This window comes from Candoia aspera, chromosome 8 (genome assembly GCF_035149785.1).
Source record: "Candoia aspera isolate rCanAsp1 chromosome 8, rCanAsp1.hap2, whole genome shotgun sequence".
Classification (NCBI taxonomy): domain Eukaryota; kingdom Metazoa; phylum Chordata; class Lepidosauria; order Squamata; family Boidae; genus Candoia; species Candoia aspera.
The window spans coordinates 1383265-1393893 of record NC_086160.1 but is presented as its reverse complement, the minus strand read 5'-3'; the positions used below and the strand labels follow the sequence as shown (position 1 = coordinate 1393893).

The 10629-nt window shown below is 46.4% G+C and overlaps 1 protein-coding gene across 1 annotated transcript in view; it reads left to right on the top strand.

Moving 5' to 3' along the window:
* Positions 1-638: 638 nt before the first annotated feature.
* The window catches only part of SH3TC1 (SH3 domain and tetratricopeptide repeats 1), a 43506-nt gene continuing 33515 nt past the window's right edge, over positions 639-10629 (top strand). The window contains exons 1-4 of the mRNA XM_063310444.1: positions 639-922; positions 2818-2945; positions 4774-4879; positions 6089-6277. Coding sequence (XP_063166514.1) covers positions 670-922; positions 2818-2945; positions 4774-4879; positions 6089-6277 — 676 coding nt within the window. The 5' untranslated portion in view covers positions 639-669. The remainder of the gene's footprint in view (positions 923-2817; positions 2946-4773; positions 4880-6088; positions 6278-10629) is intronic.

Below are 10629 nucleotides of genomic sequence, written 5' to 3'. Positions count from 1 at the left end.
ACTTTGGGCCACACAACACATACGAGCTCACACAGCAGTCTTGTGCTTTTATGTTGTTTTATTCTGATTTTTGTAACACAAGTTTAAAGGAAGCAAGTTTAAATAAACTTAATTGCAAAATCAGAGCAAGCACAGTTTTGGAAAGGTGGTCCGTTACTAGAGCGGAGCTGTTCATCCCGAATAAAATAGCACTGAAGGGGGTGGGAAATAATCCAGAGCATTTGTGCATCTGTGCAGGAGTCACCCCTCAACCACGACAGCAGCCTAGCAAGGCAGGGAATCAGTCCATGGGAATTAAGCAGGACTTAATGCTGAAAGGGAATAAATAAGGACAACTCGCTTTCCTATTGAACTGAAGAACTGTGATTTCAGATATTTCAGAGACATCACATGCACGATTTAGTTGTAATCCTGTAACATGGCAACATTATTTTATTTGTTTATTTATTGCTCACATTTATATGGCCACCCATCTCACACAAGGAGACTCTGGGCGGCGTACAATTATTACATAGGTGGGGGTGAGATGGGGCTGAGAAGGAATGCCTCGTCGAAGTCCACCTAGTGAGGGGCTCCTCGCAAAGGTGTTGTTTTAACCAAAGACTGTTTGTTGCCATGTGGGTGTTGTGCGACCAGAGGTCTTTACTGCCCAGGCTGCGCCTACAAGAGATGGACCCCTCAGGAGCAGCAGCAGAAGATGTCAGGAGCCCTGTGGCCACCACGAGTGATGTCGTTCCCCAAGGAAAGCCTTCCTGCAGCTCTCCCCTCAAACCCGGAGCAGGGCAGACCCCGAGCCGGGAGGAAGAAGCACCCAAGCTCCTGGGGCAGCTGGACTCAGGCCACACATGTCCACCAGCCCACTCGAGGGTCCCGTCATCTCCAGCGGGGAAGGAGGGAACTGCGTTGCAGCAGCCACAAAAAGGTAACACCACACACACACACACACACACACACACACACCTGGGATCTTCCCAGGTTCCCTTTGACTTTCGAATGAGATCCTCCCCTGGGCTGCAAAGATCGTGCTAATCTTTGGGGGGCTCCTCCCAGGCAGCCTCCTCCCAAAATGATCCGTGGTTGGCCAGAGTGACAGATTTGTTACCTCATTTTCTGACCTGGAGTAACTGCTTACTAGTTGAGATGTCGAGGTTTTGGAGCGCACCAGATTGAAATCTGCTGAAGAGCACAATTCATATGACTAGACTCTCCAAGGCTTGTAGCAAAGAAACACGGGCACGCGGGGTATCAGCTGAAATAACAAACAAAATCACAAAGTAAATATGCATAAATTCGTGCATCGTAAGCAATGGGAATGGTGCTTAAATATTTACTAATGTACTGAGTGTTACCCTGGGGATTTTGTAGTTGTTTCGGCCACTGCTGAGTTCTAGCTGGTGAGGCTGTTCTTGTTGCTCTCAAAAACGTGGCTTTGTGAAGCTGGTGTTGTATTCTTGGATATACTTCGTAAAGGAATGGCAAGAAGTTTTGTCTCTGCACTGAGGAAGGATACAGTGATGTGTAAAAGGGATGTTCTTAACGTTTCACAGCGTTTTCAGGGCAGTAGAGGAGCAGAAAAAGTCTGCTAGGTGCGTGTTGCTGCTTTTGGTTGACTGTGGCATTGCTTATCTGTGGGATTGCGCAGCTGGACAGATAGGGCACGGTACCAGGCTGAAAGAGCTTTGCATCTGGAGGCAAGGTCCTTTCTGACACCCAGGCTGGGTGCTGCTCTTCCGGTCTGAGACACGGGGCATTAACACCTTCCTTTAAAAGTGCCCCATAACTCTACGGATTTGCCTGGCTGTTAGATAAACTTCATATTTTTGAATTTGAATTCAAAATAAAATTGGTAGGCTTTGATTTTCCACCTGGTGTTTGGGAGAAGATCTCATTAACATTAGTGGAGATTTATTCCAAGCCCTTGGACCATTGATAAGAGCCTTAATTCTTAATAATTCCATTTTGTGCCTTGCTACAGGTGAAATTACAAAACGTACTAATTTTAATTTTTATCTTTTACTTATTTATTGGATTGATTCCATGTCTTTCCACCCTAGCGAGCACTCAAGGCTACAAACATTAAGTCAAATATGCAGAACGCAATAAAGATTAAGTTCCTCAAACAGTTAGAGGGGGAGGCTTCAATGTGCAGTCTTGGTGCTGGGGAGGAGGGGTGGTCGGCCAAACTCCACTCCAGGAGTTATTCAGAGCTTGGGGGAAGGTCTTCATCTCTCTTGCTGGAAACATGGGCCCCTGCTGAAGGAGCATTGATCAAGTGCCAGCTCTGCAGGGTATGTCGGACCAGGAACCCAACGCCATGGAGATTAGCCCTACTTTTACTGCAATAGCCATGGCAACAGAACCTTGCAGGTCTGAATGTGCTTCCCCCTCCCTTCCTCCCTCTGTGGGCAGGGCCTTGCCCGAGATGCTTTCTCAAGTCGGTTTCCTGGCCCAGGCTCAGGCCCCTCTTGTCTGACCCTTGCCTTGGCAGTGGCTCTTCTTCAAGGCCATTCCTTCTGCCCCCTGCACCAGGGGACCCTCCTCCTGGTCTCCTTCACTGGGCAGGTTTGCAGGGGAGATTTTGTTACTCATTTCAGGAAAAGGAGAGGTTATTTCACTTACCTGTTTTCTGACTTTTTGCAATAAAAAGTGAAAAATTTTGCTTGCTCGCTCACACCAGAGTGCCACAACTACCCCAAAGAAGAGAAGTGTGCATGGATTTTTGCCCAAAGTCATAAAGCACCATTGCCCTCAACAGGGTGTAGGAGAAACCGCTGTTCTTGGGGACGCATCCATTATCCATAAAACTGATATTTTCAGCTCTCTTCCTGAAGATAATGATGATCAGACAAAGGACTGGGCTTCCTGATTCTCAGCTGCAGGAGTACCTGACTGGAAGGCTCCGTCTCCTGGAGAATGACAGCCAACCTGCCGTGGTGGTTTTCAGTGTAAGTTCTCAAATGTGGGGTGAAAGTGAGGGGTTTGGGCTGGCTTTGTGTTATGAACCCAGTTGCTCCTCCGCCCAGTTCCCAGTGTGACGGTGGAGAGGAAATGGGACATCTCTGCCACGGTGCTCCTCTGGGCTCCTCGTGACAGATAGCACCTGTCCCGAGTCAGAAGTTCATCTGACTGCGTGGCAGCTGCAGGCAGGGAAGCTGATGAATGTTCCCTGCAGTAGCTCCCCTTCACATGTTTGGAAACAGCGACATGGGGAGGAGTCACGGGAACCTTCAGGACAGTCCTCACGGCCAAATGCTCCTCCTGAATTTTGAATCCCTGAACCCTTGCCTAGAAGAAGCCACAGTGATATCAGGTGGCCAAGGACATCCTTTCTTCTTAGTCCCCCTGATCCTCTCTCGTTCCTCTCCCAGAAAGATTTAGACTGCTTTTGTCTCACACGATTCTTGTAGACCACTTACATGGAAGTCAGTGCCTGTTTCTAGAGTACATGTGTAACCCACTAAGAAATAAATAGAATACTTTTAATGTATAACATATTGGAATAATGCTTACTAAACTTAATTTATATCTCAAACTTGTACTACCGCCCATCTCCCCCCCACCAAGGAGGGACTCTGAGCGGTTTACAATAAATTAATCAATTAAAACATCAAAGCAATAATCATAATGAAACATAAAATGTAATGCAATACAATGTAAAATTAAAAAATAGGACAGAAATCCAGATGGCTGTAAAAGATCATAAATACGAGGGAAGCACTCTAAGGTGCCAGCCATTCCCAAGAGTGACTCCCTCCATCCCCATCCCAAGCCTGGTGGCAGAGCCAGGTCTTCAGGGCCCTCCTGAAGGTCAAAAGGGATGGAGCTTGCCTCACCTCCAGGGGCGGGATGTTCCAGAGGGCGGGGGCCACTGCAGAGAAGGCACGCTTCCTGGACCCCACCAGACAGAATTCTCTTACAGAAAGGGTCTGCAGCATGACCTCTCTGCATGACCAGGTGGGATGGGTTGATGTTATAGGGACGAGATGGTCCCTCAGGTAACCTGGCCCCATGCCATGTAGGGCTTTAAAGATAATAACCAACACCTTGAATTGGACCCGGAAGCAGACCAGCACCCAATGCAGCTTGCATAATAGAGGTATTATATGCACCCATGCAGCTGCATTCTGGACCAGCTGAAGCTTCCGGCTACTCTTCAAGGGTAGCCCCATGTAGAGCGCATTGCAATAGTCTATGTGGGAGATGACCAGGGCATGAGTGACTGTTCAAAGGGCTTCCCGATCCAGGAAAAGGTGTAACTGGCGCACAACACGAAGTTGTGCAAAGGCCCTCCTGGCCACAACTGCCACCTGCTGCTTGAGCAGGAGTCGTGAGTCCAGAAGGACCCCCACGTTACGCGCCGGGTCTGTCTGGGTTAGTGTGACCCCATCCAGAACCAAGGATGGTAAGTTCCAGGATACAGAGGAGCCATCAACCCACAGCCACTCCCTCTCACCAGGGTTCAGCTGAAGCCCGTTGTTCCCCATCCAGACCTGCACAGCCCCCGGGCACTGAGAGAGGGCAGTCACAGCATCACTTACCTCACCTCTTAAATGCTTTTAAGAGTAGATGTGACTGGGCCAGATATGCATGAAAGGCAGAAATAAGCTGCAGAAATCTAATTCAATTTTTGGCCAGTCAAATGTGTGCCGTTTTTCAAGGAAGAGAAAGGGTGTTATATAGGGTCATGCTGCAACTGTGACTTTCTTACGTTGAAACTCCAACATTTTCTAGTTCTGTTCACGGAACAAATGCGTGCCTCTCTGCCTTCCTCAGGAGTTGTCGGCCAGATTGTTGTCCATTCGCAGTGAAGACCACCTCGTCGCAGTAACATTTTGGACCTTGGAGGAAATCTGGAAGTTTATAACTTATTATTCTCTTGGTAAAGCAACCTATAAGAAAGTTTGGTATTTTGGTGGTTGTCTGTAGTCTGAATATTAAGACATTGTTTAAGGAATACAAATTTAAAGATAGGGTTTTAAATTTTGTACATGATAGTGTGAAGGTGAAAGGTCCCCTGTGCAAGCACCGAGTCATGTCTGACCCTTTGGGGGGATGCCGCTTTGATTGGATCCATCTCCCCGAGTCCAAGGTCTAGCCATGGTTTCAGACAGGTTTGTCTGAGTCTGCTGCAGTGGCTGCTCTTTGCTCTATGGTTTTCTCAGCTTGCTGAGCCAGGAAAAATGGTAGAATTCTGATCACCAGCGATGCGGGTCTGGTGAGCAGAGGCTGATGTGGGACCTTTCTGATTCTGAGGAGATTCCCAGTAACAGTGATAATAAAGTCATAGTTTTTGTTGTTCTGCCTTGGAAATTAAGGCATTCATGAAGCCAGGGCTGGAATAGTGCTCACCCAACCCCAAGTAATCTATGGAAGTAGCGAAGAGGGCACGATGGCTGGCTTGCCCCATTTGCCTGTTTTCTGTGGTCTCCCCCTGAGCTGCCTCCATCCCATCCCCACTCTAGGAGGAAGACAGGCTTAAGTGGTTCTGGGCTGTAGTGTTGTGAAAGCGGCCTTCCCCACTTATTCCATCGCCATCCAAGGACAGCTTCAGGGAACACAACATCTGTTTTCTTACGCTGCAAAGGCAATAGCTCAGGATGGAACATGACGCAGACCCGGCAGCCGCCTGCCAATTCCACACCTGTGGAGTTTTCCACTGCTTCAAGAGCCGGGGAAGAGAACTTCAAGTCAGGAGTGGGAAAAGGCCTCAGGTCAGGTATTCAGATCCTCCTGGTTTCACTGAAGCTTATAGTCAAATTGAAAATGATGATACTAAAAATAAGAAGTTCCAACAATTGTCAAAATAAGAATGTTTCACTCTTCAGTCTGAATTGTACTCTAGTCAGAGATTGAAAGATCCTTTTCCCATAAGGCACAGCTGCTCCACAGCTCTGTCCCTCTGTTTTTTCTTGAGTTCTGTACCTTGGATTGATTAAGGATAGAAATACTATGGAGGTCAAAGAGTTTTGGGTACCTTTTCAAAAGGCGTGATACTTCCAGGAAAAATATGCTTCAAATTAATATGACTTATTTTTAAGGAATAAGCCATGTTGGATAATACAATCATGTGGAAAAATGCTTTTGACAGGTTTTTTAAACCACTGCATGGAGAATCTGTTGCTGGATGACTATTTCTGGCTCTCCTCACCAGAAGAAGCTGCTGGAATTGAGGTCCTCCTAGATGAAGAATGTCTCAATGTAGTATACAGAGGACTCTTAATTCAAGAAGGTACCCGAGTTTTTACCCACACTTGCGAAACAGTATTTAATATCTGCTGAACTGAGCAAGGATCTTTTGGAATGAATGTTGAATACTTAGGTGAGTTTGCAATGAAAGAGGGACTTTATTTAGGGCAGAAAGTAGAGAACGGAGAAAGCCTTGTGTTGTTTTTGGTCTTCCCTTCCCCTTTGGGTTTTACTTTGCTGTATTTGAACATTGCTCCAAGCCCTTCAGAAGACTGAGTTTAGGACTGCCAGTAAGGAATCTGAATGTTTTATGGTTGTTTAGCACTATGATGATTTGGGAGAGTTAAAAAGCAAAACAAGGAATCCGTTTTCCTTCCTGATAAAACATCCTGGTGTAGTAGGAGTCTTATTCCCTCATGGTAAAAATAAAACCAGCCTCATAAGATGCTCCTTATGAGTGTGTAAATTCTCCTTTTCTGTTACAGATTTCTTAAGGCTTTGGCACATCCATTTTCCAATTTTTGAGGGTCGGGGTAGGGGCTGAGCCTACACAATGTAATTCCACCTTCTTTTGAGCAAGCTACTTCCCTGCTGCTTGCCTATTTGCCCCAGGCCTATAACAGAACCTTTTCTGAGGAGGAAGGTGGTCTCTTTTGGTGAGATTTCTTACAATTTTGATGAGAGGAAAGTGTCAGGAGGACAATTAACCAAGCTGAATTAAAGAAAAATCCAAGAATGTCGCGAAAGCGCTTGATTAACTTGACTGGCACAATTTAAAGTTATCAATAAATTAGCATGTTAATTTTGATAAGTGTTTAATCCTGATAATGTTCTGTGCATTCTTGAAAATAAGGTTAAACAATTAACCATTTTTATTAATAGGAGGCCTAATCTCATATAATCTTTTTAGAAAAATTATACAGTCTTGGTGTTTTTTGATTCTAGAGATTCTGAGAATTTCAGGTTATGACCATTAGTAAGGGTAGAAGGAAAAAGAGTAAATTACCTAATAAAGGCTTACTACAGAAATTTATTGAGTTAACTTGGCTGAGATTTAAAGTCAAGATGTCATAAAATCTGATGGGTACATTTTTTTGTACATGATGGGAATGACCATTTGTTAAGGAATGTGGAGGTGGTGGTGGAGGAGGAGATGCAGTGCTTCCAGGCCCTCCTGTCGGGCCATTATCCAAAGTAGCACTTGGGGACTGCAGTTTTAATGTCTAGGCCATGGATCTCTGGTTCCAGCTGATCCCCCAGACGATTCAACACCTACATGCTGTTGCTTGGAGCCCTCTAACCCTAACCCTGGACGTTACAGTACTGATAACACCCAGCAATACTGTTTCCTGCCATCTAACTCCAAAGATGCAATCAGTAACTTTCCACACTGCCTCAGTTCAGTAATGGGCTGGGCAAGGGAGAAAAAGATAAAGTTAAATATAGACCAGATAAAGCAACACAAGACAAGAGGCTCTGTTGGTCAGTAGGAAATTGGATTTGGAGACGGAGGCACATCTGCTCTGGCTGGAATCACGTTTTTGCCCTCTCTCTCTTGGGAGTCCTCCTGGCACCTCAGCTGTGCCTGGACTCAGAACTGGCAGCTGTGGGGAGAGGCATTTTTGAGGAGTTACATTCACACATGGTTGGATTTGGCAACAGTGATCCACATCTTGGTTACACCCCATCTTAACTATGACAGTGTGCTCTCTGTGATGCTAAACTTAAAAAATGTGTCCAGAAATAGTAATTAGCGCAAAATATAGCAGGGCTGCTAATCAGTGAAAAGTACAGGGATTCCACAGAGGGGCTCTTGATCAGCCTTTATTTCCCCCCCTTCGCTTTCATTCCCCCGCCCTGCCCCACCATTCACATATTCCACCGTGAAGTTATCCTTCATGGCTTTTTTCCGCAAGATTCTCTCCAGTATTCAACATTAAATGCTGCTTTCCAACTTCCTTCAAGGTTCCATCCTGCAATTCAGGTCAGTGTTCTGGCTAAAGAACAGATGAAAAACCTCCCCTGAGTTTTCAGAATGTTTTCCTTTGCCCATAAAAAATTAAATGGGGAGTTCTTTTCTGCTGTTGGCAGTTTTGCTTCCTCTCTGTCACCACAGCGAAGCTGAGAAAATGAAAAGAAGTAAACCTTCTTCCTGCCACTAAGAAAGCTGCTTGCTATTGGGCTCCCACAGAAACAAGGACCAGCATGTCAATGAGCTATACCCTTGTCGTATTGCAAGAAATGGTAGCCGTCTAAGATAGCTGAGTAAGCAGAAATCGTGGTTCAGACTTTAGACCCAGCCAGCTCCCAAGCCCTTCAGGTTGCCCTGTCAGAAGAGAAGTCTTGGATTCCCCCTTCTCTCTTGCATTGTCTGTTTACATTCTCGGCATTTCTGCTCTCCAGTCCACCAGTTGGACTGGAACCTTCTGGTCATTAACTGAGCTCGACCCCACTCCTACAGAGTAGTAAAAGCTAGCTAGCTTTATTCAAACCGTGTCTGTCCACCCAGGCAGGCCCAGCACAACATTTCAGTAGCCAGAGCTCAGCCTTTGGCTGTTTTTTGTAATCCTGGGTTAGCCCGTGCCTGCAGAGAGAATCCGTTGTCCCAGACAGCAGTCCTTCCCAACCCGTCTTGCTCCCTCCCCATCACTGGTTCTTCGTGGGCAGAGATGAGTCTTCTGCTCCCTTGAGAAAAAATGAGCTCTTTCAGTGAGTCTTTGCAGGGGAGGGGTTTGGCCTTCAGATCCTGACAAACTGCCTAAGGACAGGTGGGCTGTCAGGACTACGTGGTGGTGGGGGGGCATCGGTGAGTGAGGAGACGGGAACAGGGGCGTGTTGGAGGGCAGGGAGGTCATGGCTGGCCTCCAAAATGTTGGCAAATCAGATCTCCACAGCATATTTTGGCCTGCTATATTTTGTTCAATGGCAACTGTCAGGATGGACATCCTGCCAGCACAAGGGTTGGAGAGGCAGAAATGGGATTTTAGTATTAGCAGTAGTGAGCAATGGGGCCTGAGGAAGAAAGGAGGGGGAGAGCTGAGAGGCAGATCTGCAAGGTCCACGTGGCTCTCAGCATGCATTAGTCTGGAATGTGAGATGGAGGAAAAGAGATATCAGAAGGTGGGAGTGGAATGTCATTGTTGGCTAGTTGAGCAAAAGGGGAGTTGTGAAGTTGGATGTTATGAGAGGCTGTAACGGTTGGGGCGGGAGAGCTGCATGATAGATTTAAATTTAGTGCTTTGCGTGTGTGTTTTTTAGTCTGAGTGTCAGCACCTGCTCATTCAGGCATTCACACACACAGTCAAGAAACTGGAGTTCTTTGAACTGGTTTATTGAAGTGTAACGAACGGTACAGAAGGCAAGCTGTGAATAAAGACTTCCCGCCAAAACCCACTTTAAACTACATTCCCTTAGCTAGTCCCCTTTCCCACGAAGTGTGTCGCTCCCCCTCCCATCCAGATGGCATTCCTGTCGTATCGCAACCTCCTGTCCTTGATGCGCCTATAGCCAAAACAACCCCCCACATTCCAACTTCGCACACACCCTCCCATCTTCCTCCCATCCTGCAACCTGTGAGAATGACACGATGGGAGATGCCCTGAGAAGGGTTTCTGTGAAACCTTCGATCAGGGAATCTGACACTGAGCTTTGCATTGGTTTGGTTACTTGTGCTAATCAAAAAATTCTTTTATATCCTAAATGGCTTGTATGAAGAGTTTCTGAATTAGCACTTAAGAATCAGAATTGTTACAGCAGCAAGAAATCAGCATGGATTGATTTAAGAAGAGCAGTAAGGTTGAGTGACTGAATATTTACCCTGTAGGGAAAAATGTCCTTCACCGTAACTGAATGCAGCAGAGAAGTTGAGAAGGTGGCCGCAACAGTGCAATCACGGCTCTGCCTGCAGTGTGTATAAAAATACAGGTGGAGTGTCGGTCACATTGTTGTGGCTGTCATCTTGACTTTTTTGACCATACCCTGTGGGTTCCTCAACAGTATACAAATGTTTTTCTCTGCGCAATCATAAATCTTATTTTATTTCCTGGTGGCCTGCCTATAAGTTCAGCACTTAGCTCATGTGATAGTATGGTTTTCTTAACGGGTAGTAGTTTCTGTATTGCGAGTGTGCAGAAAGCAGCAAAAGGCAATGCCAGAAGTACCTCCTTCTCCCAAGATTGTTCTTACAACATAAAAAGAAAGTTGGGACAAGGCTGAGGAGCAAGAAGCAAATGAAACGGGGTCTAATGGGATGTGGGAATAACCTAGGGAGACAGGAGGAAGAGCCGCAGCCTGGACAACAGTCTGACAAGGGAAATCTGAGTCCAAAGGAGGGAGGGAGGCATGGGAAGCGTCTGAAGGGTCCCTCCCTCATCCTCTGGAACGTAAAGGCAGGGAGGAGGGAAGCGCTCTTAGACTCGCAAGATTCCGTTACTACAACCTTAC